We start from the raw sequence: 20,015 nt of genomic DNA, 5'->3' as shown, positions 1-20,015 counted from the left end.
CAGTGGCCACAGGAGCACACGACAGAGTAATCAATCACGTGCCCTTGGCCAGGGTCTCACCGTGGTGACCTTGTGGGCGTGGTGTTCCAGGGTCAGTCTCAGCATGTCGGCCGCCTCCTTCGCCATCCCGCAGTCAGGCGTAGCCAGTCTCATCAGCAGACTCCACACGAAGTCAGTCAGCAAGGACGGCCGCAACACGTGTCCGATGCTCTGCAACCCCGAGAGAGAGCCGCCGCCTCAGGCCCCGGGTGCGTCTCCGGGGCCTCAGGCATCACGCGGGGCCCCGGGGCGAGGTAGCGCCGCATGGTTTTGTGGGCTCTCGTCCCTTTTGCTGTTGTGGGCCTCATCGTCTATTAAAACATGTTAAAAACTGTAATTGACTGGGTTGGTATTAAGATGGTTATAATTCAAGCTAATTATACATATCTTTTTCTTTTGATTTTTAAAGCAATAAAAACATTTTTATTTGGGTAAGTTAGCTCTGAGGACAGGCCAGGGAGAAGTGGAGAACCATAGCATTCAAACTAAGGAACTGTAAAACATTGATTTTACCCCAACTCAGCTGCTCACATATTAGAAATCATTGCAGACTCCTTCAGCTTTGGAAATGATTTTGCCCAGATCAAAATAAGCATAATTAGTAGAAGATACAGAAGAGGGTAGAGTGTGAAGGGCTTGGACTTCCCTCTTTCCCAGAGAGGGACAAGGAGGCAGGGAGGGGAGAAAAGGGGCCCGTAAGTCCATGAGTGTGGTACAAAAATGCAATTGAAGCAATCGCTTCTTAAAGTGAGAAGAATATCCACGGACGTGGAACATAAAATGCGAACAGAGTTCCACGATGTGCATTTCTCAGTTAAGAAAGAGGAGTGAGCCACATTTTCTCTTGGTGTATTTCTTGTGTACACTCCATATATATAACATGAAAAAATATTAAAATATAAGCTATGTTGAAATATGTCATCACAAAAAAATAGTATTACACATGAAACAAAAGCCGTAAGATAAAACGGGGCTGAGTTACCCGAGCAACTTCGGTTTTGTCTTCTTTCAAGATGTCAAGCAGGAACTCTATGTTGCAGCAGTGAGACAGGAGGCACTGACTGCCAGACTGCTCGTAGTTGGCTGTTGTGTTGCATACAATGTCCTCTGTGAGAAAGAAAAGAGCTTAATCTTTTTGTGTGTGATCACTGGTTCCTTCTATTGGATGTTGCTATTTCCAGTTTCCTCTTTCTGCCCAATTCTGGAGATCAGAAGGTTCCTGAATATTTAACACCCCAGTGACTGATTGGTCACATACACTGTGATGACCGCATGGGCTCAGAGTTCCAGTGTTGTGGGAGAGGCCTCTGTGAAATGGGAATGAAGAACGCAGGGAATTTCAACAGGTGGACCAGATAGCCATACACATAGGCATCAGGTTCATTGTTCGGGGCTCTTGTAAAGCCACCAGAGAGGCTGTTGTTGAAAGAGTGGACTTGCGGGCCATCTGCCAGGGCTGCTGGGGGGAGGCGGCACTGCAGGAAAGCTGGGAGCGCTTGATCAGAGCTTCAGGTGCAGGTGTCTTTGGGGGGAAGGTGGGGTTTTTAAGTTATTTCATTTGCTAACAGTTTTACAGAGATACAACTGATGTACAACATAGTTAAAGCCTATAATTTGGTAAGTTTTCATGTATGTATGTATACATGAAAACAATACCACAGGAAACAAAACCAAACGTAGTTATCACCTGTAAAAGTTCCCTCACGCCCTTTTGTGGCCCCTCCTACCTGCTTCCCTGGACCCCGCTCTGACCGCCCCACCCCCAACTCCTGCCCTTGGATCCAAAAGCATCTATTGGTCCATTTCCTGCTAGGCTTGTATTTCCCAGTTTTTTGCAAGTAGAGTCAACTAGTTGACTCTTTTGTTGTTCAGCATCTTTTGGTCGGCAAAATGCAATCCATCCTTGCTGTTGGATGTGCTGGTCGTTCATCTTTCTCCACCGGATGCTCTTTTGCTCTGCGTTTGTCCCCTCCCGTTTGCCCTGTCACCTGCTGAGGGGGGCATCTGGCTTGTTTCCAGTGTGTGGCTATTACAGATAAAGGTGCTGTCCACATGTGTGTGCGAGTCCCTGTTTGATACTTGTGTTGATATTTGTGTTCCCCTTTCTTCAGTGGAGACTAAATTGTTCAGTGACTGGGTCACATGGTGGGTGTGTGGGTAACTTTGCAGCAAACTGCTAAATGATTTTCCAGGGTTGTGTCATTTCTTGTGCCCCTGGGCAGTGTGGGAGAGGTTGGTTCCTCTTGTCTTTCCTCGCATGTGGTATGGCTACTCTCTCCGGCTTCAGGCACATTAACGGGCGTCCGGTGGTGTCTTGCGGAGGTTTTGATTGACATCCCTGGTATGACTCTGTACTGAACGTGGTTTGGTGTGTTTCCGTGCTGTCTGTGCCGCTTGGTGAGGCAAGTCTTCAAGTCGACTGTTGTTTTTAATTCGAGTCTCTGCTTTCTCATTCTGGGTGCAAATTCTGGGCACAAGTCTTTTATCAGATATGCAGCTAACAGATGTTTTCTCTCAGCCAGTGGCTTACCTATTCTCTTAGAGCGTCTTTCACAGACCTGAAATTTATTATTAATTTATTATTTTTTTCATTTATGAGTCATGCTTTTGGTGTTGTATTTGACAAATCTTTGCTTAATCCAAGGCACAAAGTTTTCTTCTAGTTTCATGGTTTCAGGTTTTATGTTTAGTCCTATGATCCATTTTGAATTAGCGTTTGTGTATGTATGAGATATAGATTAAAGTGGGGTTTTTTTCCTACAAATAACCAACTTTTAAAGTTAAATTTATTGGGGTGTCATTGGTTAATAACTATGTAAGTTTCAACTGCACAGCTGTATGGTACACCATCTGTATACTGTATTGTGTGTTCGCCTCCCCAAGTCGAGTCTCCCTCCATCAGCATATGAAGTAACCAATTTTTAGACACTGTTTATCAAAATGTATCCTTTCTCCACTGACTTGCCTTTGAAACTGGGTTGAAATTCACTTGACCACATGTGTGTGGGTCCATTTCTGGACTCTGCTCAGGGTTGAACGGAAGTGCTGACCGTGCACACCCTGGTCTTGTCCCTGATCTTTGGGAAAATCGTTCGGTATTTCACTATCAAGTGTGATGTTAGCTGTTGGTTTTCATAGATGTACTTTAGCAGGCAGAGGGAGCTCACTTTTAATGTCTAGTTTTCTGAGAGTATTTTTTTTAAATCAGAAATGGATGTTCAATTTTGCCAAATGCTTTTTCTATGTCTGCTAATATGATCATGTAGTTTCTTCATTTATCTGTGAATGTAGTATGTTACATTGGTTGAGTTTCAAATGTTAAATTGATATTTCACTCCTGGGATAAATTCCATATGGTCATGGTGCATTATTCTTTTTTTGTATTGCAGTATTTGATCTGCTAAACTTGTTAAAAATTTTTGCATCTATGTTCTTGAGAGATATTGGTCTGTAGTTTTTTACTTTATTGTTTTGTAATGTCTTTCTGTGGTTTTGGTGTTAGGATGATGCTGGCCTCAAAGAATGAGTTGGCAAGTATTCCCTGCTCCTCACATTTCTGCATGAATTTGTATAGAATTGGTACAATTCTTTGCATGCTTGCTGGAGTTTCCTTTGTAAGAAGGCTTTTAACTATAAATTCATTTTCTTTGACAGATATGGGGTATTTGGGTTATTTATTTCTTCTTGAGGGAGGTTTCGTCATTTGTATTTTCAATGAACGTGTCTAATGTGTCAAATGTACTGGCATAAAGGTGTTTGTTCCCTTACTATTCTTTTAACACCCATCAAATTTCTAGTGACATCCTCTCTTTCACTCCTGATGTTGGTCATTTGTGTCTTCTCTCTGGATTCTCCCTTCTGCTTTGGGCTTCATGGCTGCTCTCCTACTGGTTTTCTGTTTCTATTTTTTTGCTGGGGTTTGTTCTGATCTTAGCAATAGATTCTCAGTGACCCTTGGAGAAGGGGATGACTCGGCCTTACCATTCTGATGCTGGGCGATGGAGAGGAGGTGGTACAGTGCCAAGGACGCTTGCTGAGTGATGGACCGGTTGGCGTGCGAGCACAAGAGACACAGCTCCGCTGCCAGGACCCCCAGACAGGGAGCGTCCACACTGGCCTGGCGGGAGACAAAAGGGGGATGTGTTGCTGTGTGGAGTCAGCACCGGGGGTCCGTACCTGAACCTCTAACGTTCACACCAGCTGGGAACCAGGAGGTGAGCCTTGGAGTGAGTGCATGGGAGCTGCATGCCCGCCTTGGTGCTGTTACTGAGACGCCTCAGGCTCCTCATCTGTGAGTTGCTGCCTGGAACACTTGCTCTGGAGACTAAGGGAGTAACGTGGATGACACAAAAGAAAGTTTGTAGCAAATGCTCAGAGGTAACAGTGGCTTGTTGAGTCTGTATTAGTTTGTGTTTCAAAAATCAGGTAGCAATTCGCAGGTAGCGGATTCCCAGGATACCTGCGGGGAGGTCATGGGGGTTGATATCCAAACACCCTCGGGCTTCCTTCTCTTTGCATGAAAGAATTCGGGGGACTCTGTCAGTCCCTGGAGAAATGTAACTTTTCCTCCTGAAATTGCTCTGATTCTTCCCAGGGAAACTCATTGTTTAAAATTCAGAGCACTGAATTCTGATATCAAAGTTACTACCACACACTTATGTATTGTTCCCTGCAATGTCCTTAAAGTGTAGGCTGCTCAAATATTTACCATACTTTTCAGACTGTAAGGCATACCTTTCCCCCCAAATTTGGGAGGAAAAGAGGGGTGCGTCTTATAGTTCGACTTATCTGGCTTGGTTGGGGAGGGTAGTGGCCTATGTTATTCATGTTATTAAATATTTTACCACATTTTTTGCTTCAAATTTCTTTTCCTATTTTTCTCCTCTAAAACCTAGGTGCGTCTGTGGTCTGGTGCATCTAACAGTCCAAAAAATTCTGTAGGTTTTCATCTCGACTGATTTATTTGGCCGGATCAAACACAGAAAAGAGGGGAGTGGAGACGCAAGAGAGGAGGAGGAGACATTCTGCCTTGTGAAGGTTTCCGTACAGTAACTGTTTTCCTTTCATTGTCGTTATGTTCTGTTTTCAAAGGGCTCCGTCCACATGTAGGTTTGATAAACTCCTGGGCCTGCAGAATCTTCTTGTCTCTAAGACAAGCGATGACTTTTCCTGGATAAATTCTGCGGTGGTTGGAGCGAATGGTGGTGGTAAAACTAGAGCCAAGGCAGCCCTCCAGGGGGTCCCGAGGCTCGTCTGGCTGCCTCTCTGCTTCTCTCCTGTCCCCTTATCCCTGGCTCTCCTGCTGCTTGACCCAGCCACACCCACCTACTCCCCCTCTGTCCCTATTTCTTTCTGTTCGTCTGTCGATCTAACACACACACACACAGAATCATTCTGGAGAAGAATGTGAAGTGACTTGGGTCGTGGACCATGAGCGTAACTGAATTAGGACGCTGAGAGTGATTTCAGCAAAAGAAGGAAAGACAACGTTTTCTCCTGTGAAAGCTCTCGGATCCTTTCTGCATAGACCTCTTTGTGAGGCAGGGCTGGGGGCTCACCCTACTTTAGGGGTCCTATAAACGTCTTACCAGCTCTTGCTGAGACTGAATTCTTGTCTGTACTCAAATGTCTGGTTTTGATCATCTTATTTTCTCTTGACATTGATCTCGTGTATTTGAACAGTTTTCTCACACATCTTAGTTGTCAGGTCGTATTTAAGAATGTGACGTTTTCTGTGTGAGCAAGACTTGTCAGCCAGTGGGCTTTGCTTTCAAATGATGAGGTGGAAAGACTGGGGTCATGGAGATCTAAACAACATCAAGATAATTTTGTTGGGGAACTGACAGCTGTTTTGAGAAAAAAAGTCTCAGATTTTGCCTACCAGTGGGCCTATGTCCCATGGAGTAGAGTGTGTGTCCAGGAGGAGGCGGGGAGGCAACATGCAGTCTTCTGCAGGAACTTGTGATGAATTCTTTCAGTGAATGCTTCTGTTTTCAGCCTGCCTTTGCCTCCCACCCATTAGTCAGTGTTACTTGGGCTTCCACAGGGCCAGCCTCTCTGGGGTTCCACCAGCTGTACTGCCTTCCTTTTCAGCTGTCCCCCAGCCCAAGTTCCTGTGCTCTGGCCTCTCAGCACCCCCAGCCAGGCTCTGTCAGCTCCCATGTTCCGTCCCCTCTCTCCTGCAAGTTGGTGGGTGTCACTAGCCCACCAACAGCCCTTCGCTCCTTCTCTTTGTTGCTGTGGGTTTATACCCTCAACAAATGTCATCACTGTCATTTTGTGAGAACTCAGGGGACAGAGGAGATAAAGACATGTCTGTTTGTTAGCCTTGACTGGAAATCTTCCTTACCTGAGGACATTTTTTTCATTGGTTTTTAGAGAGATAGAGGAAGGAGGAGGGAGGGAGGGAGAGAAAGAGAGAGAGAGAAACATTGATGTGAGAGAGAAACATTAATTGGTTGCCTTTCGTAGGCTCCTCTACCAGGGATTGGACCCTCAATCTAGGTAGGTGCCCTGACTGGGGATTGAACCTGCAACCTTAGCTATATGAGTCAATGCTCCAACCAACTAGCCACACCAGCCAGGGCTTCCTCCAATTTTTTAAATGCTCATGTGCCAAAGGAACAAACCTAGGGGAAAAAACTTTGTTAATGCTACAAGATGACATGTTTGGGTCATATTTCTTGAAGAATTTAACAGAAGGAACGAAGATTCTTTGATTGTGGGAGTTTTTTTCATCCTGATGAGCACATGGGTCACGTGAGAGGAAGGACACTTAAAATTATGTCTGATGGAGTATGAATGATAGGGTTGTTCAGTAGGACAGGAGCCTCCGAGACCCTGGAAGACATAGGCTAGGGTGGTGTACAAAGAAAGAAGTACTTTCCAGTGACTGCAGTGCTCAGGGATTAGGTGGTTCTCCCGAGAACGGAGTTGGCCATGGCATTGCACTAGAGGAGGGCAGCACAGACCGTTGTCGGTTTGTCCGTGTCCCAGGGATTCTGGGCACGACTCAAGCTCTGTGGCAAGCGCAGCTTTTAGTTTATTCACGTATTTTAATTTATTGATAATATTTTAATTTATTGATAATAGTTTTGACTGTTTTGTTTCATAGACTCATTTCCCCACCCCATTAATATCATCGATGTAGCCATCTTTAGAAGATAGTATTTGAAAAGAAAGTTCACTTGGTCAAGTTTGACGTGGCCACAACTAGGAGCCAGTGTCTGTGTTCGGAACATGCTGGCCTGCTGCCACCTGGTGGCACTCGGCCGGCATTGCAGAGCGGAGCGGTGGGTTATCACCACTTGGCTTCTCAGACAAATCTGTCCTGGCTGGGACCCCTCAGCAGTGCGTGTGCGAACACTTGTTCCTACACACTTGCTCCTTCACAGTGGAGGGGCGGGCTGTGGGCGGGGGCAGTGAACGTTACAACCGCCAGCCACAGAGGCTGAGTATCCACAAGGGGGAGGTGTGTTCGTAGACGGTATGAAAGGCCAGCAAGGGTGTCGCTTGAAACACAGAAAACCCCAGTCAGTGTTGGCAGTTCGGAGACACCTGTTCTCCGCCACCTGAAAGGCCTGGTGAACAGGTCTGAGGGCAGCCCCAGGTCGGCGGTGGCATGTGGGGAAGGCCATTCTCGCCTCTCAGGGACTCAAACCGAGAGACAGCTGTGCTTTCCTCATACGTTTGCTCTACTGTCTTTCTCAGCCCACGCACACACTTGCACAAAGATGCCATTGTTGTGTTGTCTGAAGGGGAAAACACAAACTATACCAGACTAGTCAGTTGAAAAGTTTACCGGCTGAAGAATGGTTCAGTAGATTTTAATATATTTAAGTTATGGAGTGTATGCTGTGATTAAAAGAATGAGATATAGCTATGAAAGTATCCGTAGGACATATTGTGTGTGAAAAGAGCAAATTGCAGAACCATGGGTAAATATGCCGTAACTTTAGTGTAGGAATGCTGAGAAGCAAAGCTGTGTTCTCTCCACCTGTGCATGTGTGGATCCGTCCGAAAGCTACTTGTGGGCAACACACACAGCATCTGGCAGGGGACGAAGGAACTGGGGTGGAGAGGAGGGTAAAGGAGACTTCGGCTATATCTCTAGTATGTTTCAATGAAAGTCTTCAAGAATCACTTGTGGTATATTTACACAAGAAACACTGGGGTACATTTACACAATGGAATACTACACAGAAGAAAGAAGGAACTCCTACCCTTGGAGACAGTATGGATGGAACTGGAGATCATTATGCTAAGCAAAATATGCCAGGCAATGAAAGACAAATACCATGTGATCTCACCTTTAAGTGGAACCTAATCAGCAAAACAAACAAACAAGCAAAATATAAACAGAGACTTTGAAACGAAGAACAAACTGACATTGACCAGAGGGGAAATGGGGGGAGATAATGGGGGAAAGAAGGGGAAGGGTCATCAAGGAGCATGTATAAAAGACCCCTGGTCAAAGCCAAAGTGGGGCAGGATGGAGGGTGGGAGGTGGGAGTGGGTTGGGTGGGGGAAAGCGGTGGCGGGAAAATGGAGACAACTGTATTTGAACAATGATAAAAAATTATTAAAAATATGATAGAAAAGGAGAAATAAGAAGGAAAGTAAGGAAGGAAGACTGTATAAGGTCACCAATAACGTTGGTTGTGGTCTGCAGAGGAGAATCGACACAGTGAGCAGAAAGCTGGTTTGACACACCTGTCCCCTGGTGTGAAGCATGAGACATCTCAGTCTGTTGTCGGAGGAGTTCTGCTCATTGAGAGTCGGCAGGGACATGGATGCCTTTCCCAGTATCTCAACCTGCCAGCACAGTCGTGCCCGCGGGCTGCTGATGCCCTCCAGACCCGAGTCTCAGAAAAGGGCGCTGCGGAAACGCAGTCTTCAGAAGCGCCCAGTGACTTACGCTTTCCTTGACCTTCTTGGCTGCGAAGATGAGCACCCGGCTGATGATCACCAGCACTCTCTCCTGCAGGCACGACTTGTCTCCGCCCATCCACACGGCCATCTCCTGTTGAAAACACGGCCGTCACCCTCGAGCCACAGTGTTTGCATTTCCTAAACGGAGGAGACCCCACCACATCCCGGGTCCCCATGCCCCTGACGATTTCACACCTCACCTACATTTACTCAAAAAATACACGACCACTAGCCGGTAGACTGCTGTACTTGTATACTCCTTTGTCTGCTGTGGGAACTACCCCTGGGCTTTATTTTGTTCAGTTCTGCCAAACGAGTACTTACTATTGCCCCCTTTAACTCAAGGCGACCAGGGGATCATTGGCCCTTCTTCCTCTTTTCTTTCAAAATACACATTCTCTTTTATTATTTTTTATCACAGGGTCTGATTTTCAGTGTCAAAAATTGAAATGCTATCTGATCCTGAAATGTCTTCTTATCCCAGAATGTTCTTTCTAAATTCACCACCCAGGTGTTTCCTGACTCATGGTTACAGAATACATTTCTGGAGGTGGCTCGGTTAAAAAGTTCTTTGATCCCAGTCTATCTTACTGTGAGTTCTGTTTGTCCTAAATCCCCAGGTACAGTGGCACGTTAACAACCTTGGGGAGGGACGAACACCTGCCTATGACCAGCAGGCTGGTCACCATGAACAGACTGTTTAATTAAGGCAGTCTGTTGAGTCCATAGTATTTATTCCAATGGTTGGTCACAGGTGCTCCCGTTGTATAAACCGTTCTGAAATCCATTTCTTAGGGCAAAAGCATCTCCAAATTTCCAGGGGGTGGGCATCAGCCTGTGCCTTTTCCAGTAGTGAGGTTCAGCATGTTTTGAGAATCAGAGTGTTTCTAGACGTGGAAGGTGTAAGACTAAGGCGGTTAAGTAATGGGCTCCCAAGTTAGAACAGCTCCTTCGCTCATTAGCATTGCATATACTATTGCTCTTTTCTCTGCTTTTATTTCCCTGTCTGCAACGTGGGAGAAATAATGGCAACTTCCTCACGGGGTTAAGTGCCGGCTGAGATTCAACCCGTGTAGTAAGTGTTCAGTTTAGTGCCTGGCACACAGTGACTACTCACTGAGCAGCGTGGCGGGGNCGGGGGGGGGGGGGGGGTGAAAGGGCGCACGTGGGAGAGGGTTGTGATGATGGAGCGAGGACGACACTGTAAAAAGCTGCGCAATTAACATTTTAAAAACGTGCAGAAAACATTTGCCTCAAAATAAGCACCAGTTAGCTCAATGTAGTTCACTTTCCTTCACCGTCTTCTTTGTCTCAGGCATACAGATTCGGCTTCTGTACCTGAGTGCAGCTTATGATTTGGACAACCCACGGATGCTCCGGGTAGGGTAGGCGCATCTGGTTTTCCAGTATTTCTAGACAGCCACGTCCTGATGCCATCAGGTACAGAATGCAAAATTAAAGGCCATAAGGTGTCCAGAGACGTCTTCTGTCTCTGGCTGGGACATGAGGGACAGAGTGAGGTCTTGGATGTGCACGTGGGTTTGGGATGGTTGTTAGGGTTTCTGGGGATCGCATGGTATCCATGATGATAGGATGACCATGAAGTCCCTAGCTGCAGAGCTGCTGCGAAGAACACACATGTGGACCCTGCCAGAGCTGCTTCGCTGGTCCCTGGATCTGGACATAGTCCGGGTTGACCATCCTGTCCCCGATGCCCCATGTCACTGCCACATAGTGCTTGGCTTCTCAAAGGTCTGTTCGTGCCATCCTCCCCAAATTAAATTCTTATAAGGGCATCTCTGTAGTTCAAATATAGGGAAAGGCTTTCATTTAGGTGTCAGTTGCATATGTTTGGAGGAAAAAAAAATTTTTTAGGTGCCAGATATTTGAGGGAAAATGGGAAATAAGAAGTGCAGTGTCCTTGGATTTATGACACAAGAACAAAATTGTTCCTTTTCCCTTTACCTTTAAGATTTGCAGTTTGTAGAAGTCTTTAGACACTAAGATTAGAAGAGTGTCCTCATATATGTTTAAAATACTTTGGTATAATTCCTGAAAAACAAAAATGCATTATAAACAGCCAGCCTGACTCACCTAAAATTTTACCCCATTGTCTATAGGTTTTGCATCCTGGTGTCCTGAGTTCTTCCCATACACCGCAGGTGAGATAGGACAGCGGTAGCTATGGTGATGAGAGCTCACCCAATGCCACGTGCCATGTGTTTCTTCTAGAACCCGTATGGCCAGTGCACTGTGCAGCTGTGCTGAGCAAATAGAGACCATACACGCGACTGATCTTACTATGGGGCTCGTCCTGGCTCCACCTTTCCCTGCGGACATTTCCTTCTTTGCAGAACTTGCCAATAAACTCCCTGTCCTTACTCAGCCAATTAACCAAAAATCCAGTCACCCATTTGTTCCTGTAAAACCCACGCAATCTGTTAAATCCCATGGGTTGCAGAATTCATGAACGCAGGGGTAGAGCTGGGAAGTGTTGTGGATCTGATGTATCTAAAAAGAGTGAAGGAGAAAAACCACGAAGGTTGCAGCCTGGGAGGAGAGGCTGCGCAGGACAGCTGCGTGCTTGACGATGTGTCTTCACCGTTAGAGGGGGCAGACTCTCACCTGCAGGTCCTCGTCATCGTTACCGTTCCCCATTTCTTTCACTTCCTCAAGACTTGGGATGGCAAATACTATTTTAAAGGATGACTCTATTATCTTCAACTGAGTCTCAAACTGCAGCAAGGGATCCACAAAGCTGGCAAGGAAAGGTGTAGTGATTAAGTTGAGGAGAAAACACATATAACCTAATTTTGGTGACTTTTTTAAAAATAAGAAGAGAGCATGGACTAGAAAAGGAGGCCTGTCTTTTGGCTTCATATGACATGTGGGTTTTAAATTGTCTCACAAAACTGAAGATGGTGCTTTAAATATAAAGGGATGACATCTGTAATCAGTTATTTGGAAATCAGACTATTTTTCTCAATAGACATAATCAGGTAAAGTGCTTACATTCTCAGCCATGCCCAGCGTTGGGCACTTGAAATAAATCACTGCCACATTTTCTCGATCCATGACACCGTGTTTCTCATATTTTAGTGTTTCTGATATTGGAATGCATCTTCTAATTGATGGCAAACAAAAGGTATGTCTTCTAGGTATCTTTCTGGCTGCTGAAGGGCAGCTGGAAAGATAAGTTGTCATACAGTTGTTATTGCTTTTGTGTGTGTGATCTGGCCAACAGTCCTTCCTGATTTTTTTTGAGGTGAAAGTGATTACTTTATAAAAAGACGGTGATATCAAGTGGTAAAATGTGAAATCTTGTGGGGAACTTAGAATCTCTACTGGTCAAGATTCTCTCTCTGAGGTTCCTTGTTTGGAATGGAGTGTCTTAGAATATATTAGCCAATTTTCAAATCCTGGAAGATTGCTTTGTCATTCCTCAGCTCTAATGGATTATTAGGCTCTGAACATCTGTCTATCAAAAGTTTCTAATTGAATTTTCAGTGGAAGGTATTGAATGTCTAGGAAAATATGAACTGTTTTAAGAAAATGCAAAAGTAAGACTGATGAAGTAGAAAACAATGTCTTTCAGTTTACTTTGAAATCATAACATCAGTCCTAAAACAGTGCTAAGATGGGTCAGGTTGCAGACAAGGGTAATGAAAGCAGCCCGATACTCTGACACCATGATCTTCAAATGTTAGGTGGGAAGAAGGCTGAGAGTCAGACACTGGCCACACTGTGGGAAGAAGAAAAGTACATGCAACTGTATGGCTTGGGCAGTTGTCTGCAAGTATGGCTTTTTGTGGGTGGGGGGTCTGCATGTCACTCTTTTCCAAAAGAGCCGTCATTAAATTACTAATGTGTGCTATAACAAGTGACATCTTAGTATAAATGTGTTCTTATGTACGTCCCAGGGTGCAGGACTAGGTGGTATGGAAAGGCACGTAGGGAGAAAGACTAAGTGTCCCTTACTAAATTGCTGTATGAGTTTGCTTCTGTTAAATTTTTGAGCTAAATATTTGTTTGACAGATTAAAGTGAAATGACCAGTAGACCAAATATTGATTTTTGAATTTAAGAATTGTTAAATGAAGCAATAGGAACATCAATACACAAAGGGCAGTGTACATATTTGCAAGCATAATTTCCAGAATCAGAATTGAATTTTAAAAAGTAGGTACCTCCTAATAAAAGCATGGGGAAATTATATTAGATGGGATCAGAAAGAAATCAGGAGGGCCATATTAATATGACACAATGTTTAATTCAAATCCAAGAGTATTGCAGGAGCTAGATATACTTGTTATAAAAAATAAAAGGCACAGTTAATAATGTGAAATATCCAAAATCACATAGAAATGGAATGTATAAATTATTAAGTATAATTATTAAAATATACATTACATTATTAAAGATATAAGGAGAAATGGAAATTATTACAGAAAATCATTAAAGATACAAAAAGAAATAGGAACACTGTTATAGGAAAGATGAAGCATTCCANCCAAGAGTATTGCAGGAGCTAGATATACTTGTTATAAAAAATAAAAGGCACAGTTAATAATGTGAAATATCCAAAATCACATAGAAATGGAATGTATAAATTATTAAGTATAATTATTAAAATATACATTACATTATTAAAGATATAAGGAGAAATGGAAATTATTACAGAAAATCATTAAAGATATAAAAAGAAATAGGAACACTGTTATAGGAAAGATGAAGCATTCACATATTAGTATATGGTAGGTAAAAATAAAATTCTGCCCTGGCTAGTGTGGCTCAGTGAATTGAGTGCTGGCCTGCGAACCAAAAGGTCGCTGTTTCAATTCCCAGTCATGGCACATGCCTGGGTTGCTGGCCAGATCCCCAGTGGGGGGCTTGTGAAAGGCAACTGCACATTGATGTTTCTCTTACTCTCTTTCTCTCTCCCCTCCCCTCTTTTTAAAAATAAATGAGTAAAAATCTTTTTAAAAATTCTGCAAAATAGGCCAGTTCCCAGCAGGGTAATCATGGGAGGCAACCATACATTGATGTTTCTCTCCTTCTCTCTTTCCCTTCCCCTCTAAAGATAAATAAATAAAACATTAAAAATAATTCTTCAAAATAGATAATGAATATAATTAATAAGGAGTATACTTATTATATGTACATATAATAAATTGTATTAAATGAGATAAGGATTATCTTTTGAGACAGTGATGAAATGCTGACAAATATTTATCATATGCTTAGCCATAGAAAGTTTTACAATATGAAAGGATATATGTTTCATTCTATAATTACAATGAGAAATCGGTGTTAGAAATCTATTTTTAAAATTAGAGGATTCAAAAACAATTAACATACTTAAATACTATCAATAGTTTTTCTCATTTAAAATGAAAAAAGTAAGAAACCAAGCACATATCTTAAAATTTTAAAAGGACTAAAAATATAATCAAAGAAGTGAAGGGCCTGGTGATTATGGGGGGAGGGGTGTAAGGGCATTACATGGTACTACAGAAAATACAATAAGGATGAAAAATACAAAAGGAAAAGTATTCTTACTTATCATCATAATGTTTAGTCTTTTTATAAAAAAATGAAGGACATAAGCAAAAGGAGTACTTTACAAAATGAGAAAAAGTGGGAAAAAAGAGAAAAAGGGAAGCTCATAAGTATAATGATCCTCAGTGGCAAATTTAAATAAAGATGTAAAAAAGAAATCAGAGGACTCACAACTAAATAATAATTGAGAAGGACTACATTAATTAATAAATAAGCTGTTATATGGGTTTATTTGAAACAAAATTGATTTATATTTGTAAACTATACAGACATACATGACAATATAATGTGTTAATCTTTATGGACCAAATAATACTTGGATGATATATGAAAAGCACAGTCTATAATAAATAAAAAATTCAAGGAAAACTATTATGTGGGTAGACAAAAATTGTTAAGTTAAAATATGGAATGGGGATTCTAATCCAGAGTCTGCAATCCATGAAACCTATAAAATAAGATGCAAATTTTGTTTTTATGTGTCTGTGTATTTTGAGGGGAAAGAGTCCAAAAGTTTTATCAGATTTCCAAAAGAATAGGTTAAACACATCGATACTGGGGACTTGAACACCAGGTGTTATACATTTTATCGCTCTGAGTGCATTATTATCTCAACACATCTTCACAGCAACCCCAGGAGGTAAGTACCATTGTTACCCCAACTCACAGATACGGAATCTGAGACCTAAAGAAGTTAAATATCTTCTTCAAAATCACAAAATCTGTCAGTGGTGGAGTTGATGTCAGAACTTGGTCTGTCTGACCTCAAAGTCTTCACACTTATCCACTATTTCTTTTTGTGTAGTACTATTTTGTAAATTATAGTTACCGTATTTTTCAGACTGGAGACACACCTAGGTTTTAGAGGAGGAAAATAGGAAAAAAATTTGAAGCAAAAATGTGATAAAATATTTAATAACATCAATAACATAATATTTCACCAATGTAAATGTAAACAGAACTCAACAGCAGCATTAACAATCATTATTCCTCCCAAATTTGGCAAGGGGGGTGGAGGGGGGAGTGCGTCTTATAGTTCAAAAAATACAGTAATTCAACCAGGTAACTAACACACACACACACACACACCCACCCACCCACCCCACCCCCCCCTCTCAAAACAAATGAGTTTGTAAGCCTAGACAAATCACTAATTAATGGAAATCAGGGATCTGGTTATAACTGATTATTCAAATGGAGTTATAATAAAAGACCATCTAAAATATATAAATAAATATTTAAGAGTATAAAGTTTAAAATTTTAGAACAATGATTTGTAAAAATCATAAAAGAATACAATACTACCAATCATGATTTATCATTGGAATGTAAGAATGGCCCAATATTCTAAAAACTATTAATCAATACATATCTTTTAATAGATTAAATAATAGTCCTTTAATCAAGCCTGAAAGTGTATTTAATACATCTCAACACCATTTTCTAAGAGAAAAAAAATTTCTTTAAAGGTTTTGTTTAAATCAAGAATGATATATTGCTAATTGAAAAGTAATGTGTTTTCATTAAAAACAGGAACAGCATAAGTGTTTAATTTCTTATTTTGAAATATTGTGTTAGAGTTTCTTGTATTTCAAATAAGACACAATCTAATAAAAAAAAGTCTGGTAAGCTCAATCAAATACAGGATAAACATGACATTGCCCAAATCCGACTACATCTCAGTACATTAGCGATTGCTTCCCACATGGTAAAATGAAGCAGAAACCAAAATACAATGTAGCTAATAAATTAGGAGTGTGCAAAATCTACATTAAAAACACTTCAAACTTTTAAGGAAGACATAAAAAAAGTTTGAATAAATAAAAATATATTCATAAATAGGTTATTTATAAATGCCAGTTATTCTCAAGTTATTTTACAAACTCTGAAACTGCAATTAAAATTTTAGAACATTTTCATCAGAAGCTAATAAGGTACACTTACATTTCATTTGGAAAAATAAATTGGGAGGACTATCATAGACTACTTTGGTGAAAAAGATCAAGAAAATAAGGAAGCTCTAGCTCAATCAGCTAAGAGAATCTATTACGAAACAGCATTAAGTCCAAACAGTGTAGTGGTGTTTATAAAATAAACTCTAAATAATGTGACAGAATAGAAAATGCCCTAATATAGAACTAGCAAACACATAGATAAATTCTCTATCTCCCTTTCCAGGCCAAATGCAGCATTAATTTATTGTAACAGTATTTCATGCTCCGTCAAATTGCAATCTGTTACCACCCCGCTTTTTTCTACTTGAACAGCCCTATTGAGACAGTTGTAGATTCACATGCTGTTGTAAGAAACGGTACAGAAAGACCTCTGTACCCTTCACCCAGTTTCTCCTAGTGGTGACATTCTCTAGAAACTAGTGTAATGCCACCATCATAGTATTGGTATTGATTCCGTCCACCGATCTTGGTCGGATGTCCCCAGTTTTACTTGTGCACATGCTCCTGTGTGTGTGTGTTTAGTTCTATATGATTTTATTGCACACAGAGGCTCATATATTCATCACTTCCGTGAAGATACCGAACAGCTCAGAACCCTTTAAACCCATAACTATTCCATCATACAGACAAATACAAAAAAATCATTGAAACAGTTAAATATGCCTTTGGAAAAGAAGTATCTGAACTCAGTGTCATCTGTATCAGGGGTCAGCAAACGCCTTCTGTGGCATCCAGATGACATGTAAGGCCCAGATGCCTCTGGCTACGCCGGCTCGGCCACCAGAGCCCAGAGGGAGTATGTGAGTGAGTGGGCACAGCCGTTCCCCAGCAACACAGCATTCCTGGACCCTGAAATTTGACTTTCATAGAAGGTCTACAGATCATGAAATAATCTTCTTTTATTTTCCTTCCAATCATTTAAAAATGTAAAAATAACCCTTCTTATCTCTCAGAATGTACAAAAATAGGAGGCTGTAAAAACAGCAGGGCTTAGCACACGGCCGTAGTGTGCTGACTTGCAGTCCGTGTAATGGCATTGGGAAGCATAGTTTAAATTAGCTCATAAATAAAAGTAACTTAGAGACTAAAGAGTAATGAAAATCAAGTAACAAAAAACTAAGAGATGCTGAACATAACACTAAAGTACAATGTAGAATTAATTTTTTATCAGATATACAAAAAAGTAGGAGAAAAATATGGATGCTATGGCTATGGAATCAATTCTAACAAGATGAAAATGAACATATTTAAGACCATAAAAACATCAGGAGATGCTTACTAAATATATACTACCACTAAAATTCTAATCAACTGGCAAAGAACATGAGAAAATTCAAAAATACAAAAACATATAGAAAATAGTATCTTGCTTATATTGAAAGTAATATAAATTAAATAACAATAAGGCAAAATGTTGAACGTGTTATGTCATTAAATAGGAAAAAAGTAGGTATGTATTAAATTTAGGCAACTAGCCTTTGAATAAATGCTTAGTGGAGATTTCTGGACCACAAGTTGACAGCGTTTATTGGAAGCTCTAAGGAGGTTCATCCCATCCGCATGCGTTAGGTAGGGTTCAGGGGAAGCAGCGTCCAGAACAAGATTGAGAGGTGCACGAGGTTTCCCAGAGGAGAAGGAAAGGTGGGAGGGTTGGGCAGGAAGCATCACGGACTGCAAAGATCCAGGGGAGGTCTGGTCAGGCTGGGGGGGACTCCTTCAGCCAGGTCATCCCTGGAGCTCTTTGTCCCACTGCATGGCGTCATCAGGAGGGAGGTCTCAGCAGTGGTCCTGGTGGGTCTGCACTGCTGGGTTAGTGGGGCTGCCGACCAATGGGACCCAGCAGCAAGGCGTTTCTGCGGTTGCCTATCGTCTGCATCTACAGCCCCACTCACGGAAGCGTGTTTCCAAGATGTGTTTCAGAGAAGATACAGTCTTGTGTGTACAAGGAGGATTGTTTATTATCATAAATCATTTTAGTAAAACATGGCTTAGAAAATTTCAAATTTTCAGAATGCTCTCCTGCCATTAAAACGAACACAATTATTAAGAAAAATGAAAACTTAAGATACAGTGCCAAAATCAAAAGTACTACAGAAAAATTGAGTGTGCAATCCACTTATGATTCTGGAATAATTAAATTATCTGTCTATCCATGCAATACAGAAAGATTGGGATAGAAAGAAAGAAATAGTTGCTGAGTTAGGATGGTGGAATTTGGAAAAAATTTTTTTACAGTTGTGATTTTTCTCTGTTATATTTTGTAGACAGTCATTCAGTGAAGTAAGAGAGAATTGCAGTTTATCATACCTGGAGTTTATGGACAAGATTAGGGCTTGGTCATTTATGATTGTTGTATATGCATTCCATAGGCTGTCCACCTTGTGTTCCTGTATCAGGAAAAAGAGAGTGACCCATGGCCTCATGGGACTTCATGGCGTCATGGGACCAAATTGGACTGCACTAATGGGACTGTTTGGGGCAGGGGGATAAGCCCACAGGTTCATAGATGTGTGGAGACGAGGCGAACTGCGGTTTAAACCCACAACACCAAGGGCTGGCCTTTTTTGGCTTACTGCATGCGCTCACATAGTTAGCATTTTCGGACACAGTTTTGTGAGGATTGCCCACTCCCAGGTGCTCTCCCACACACCTCTGTCACAGTTGTCGTTCAGGTGTTCTGTAATAACGTGGCCCTCTGCTTCCAGTCTGTGAGCCAGCTTCTCTTCTCTTCTCTTCGTGGAGCCAAATTTGTCACCGTGTTACCACCCCTCACGTTATTGCTCTGCCCCGTTTGTTGAATATCACATCTGTTGCACCAGTGATTTACCTTACTGTTGGCTTACTTTCCCTGTTGGCAAGCATTCACTGGTGCCATATTACTGCTAATGTTTATTTAACGCCAAGCCAAGGCACACAGTGGTAAATAATAAGAGTGGGTGAGCTTAGAGAAACTGCTTCTCCAGGGGTGTCATTCTGTGAAGGTACAGGAAAGAGCCAGGAATGTTGTTTGGAATGTGTGACATGCTCACCGGTGCTCCCGGAGATTCCTCAGTGCCTGCCCTGGGGGAGGGTGGTTACATTCCTGCTTTTCACTCCTATCCTGTGGCTGCTGTTCTCTCTGGTCTCATTGCAGCTACTCCGTAATCACCATGGTCCTCCACTGGACACCACAGTGAACTATGAGCAGCACAATCCTGGAAATCTGTACTTTGTAAGGTATTTCAGAACTAGGTGCTAGGACCAGTCTGGTGGGCCCTGAGCTTCTACATATATTATTTTGGCTTTCTTCTCTAAGCTGGCCACCTGCTTTTATATATATCTCATATCACTGACATTTTTGTCTTATACCTGTTGCCACTCTTAGCCAGAAAAATTGGAGTCATGCCAATTTAACTAGTTCTTTCAATCTCAGATGTTTCCAAGCGCGTGCATATGAGGTGTGTTTCTGATGCTACCTTAGCCTGCAGGAGAATGGGGTTGTCATAATGGTCATGACTCTGAGGAAACCTAGATTCCTTTCTAGTGACTCCCA

The 20,015-nt window shown here is 42.0% G+C and overlaps 1 protein-coding gene across 1 annotated transcript in view; it reads right to left on the bottom strand.

The window, feature by feature from the left end:
* MROH9 (maestro heat like repeat family member 9) overlaps positions 1–18,945 on the bottom strand; it is a 41,684-nt gene extending 22,739 nt beyond the window's left edge. Inside the window, exons 1-7 of the mRNA XM_037035290.1 lie at positions 18,791–18,945; positions 11,596–11,728; positions 10,936–11,022; positions 8,957–9,061; positions 3,953–4,156; positions 1,405–1,561; positions 61–236 (exon numbers count right to left, since the gene is read on the bottom strand). Of these exons, the coding sequence (XP_036891185.1) occupies positions 61–236; positions 1,405–1,561; positions 3,953–4,156; positions 8,957–9,061; positions 10,936–11,022; positions 11,596–11,728; positions 18,791–18,906 (978 nt within the window). The 5' untranslated portion in view covers positions 18,907–18,945. The remainder of the gene's footprint in view (positions 1–60; positions 237–1,404; positions 1,562–3,952; positions 4,157–8,956; positions 9,062–10,935; positions 11,023–11,595; positions 11,729–18,790) is intronic.
* Positions 18,946–20,015: the final 1,070 nt, after the last annotated feature.

The sequence above is a fragment of the Sturnira hondurensis genome, unplaced genomic scaffold (assembly GCF_014824575.4).
Source record: "Sturnira hondurensis isolate 20B ecotype Veracruz unplaced genomic scaffold, ASM1482457v3 Scaffold0022215, whole genome shotgun sequence".
Taxonomy (NCBI): Eukaryota; Metazoa; Chordata; class Mammalia; order Chiroptera; family Phyllostomidae; genus Sturnira; species Sturnira hondurensis.
Note: the sequence above shows the minus strand (reverse complement) of the source record. Positions and strands in the feature narration are given on the sequence as shown.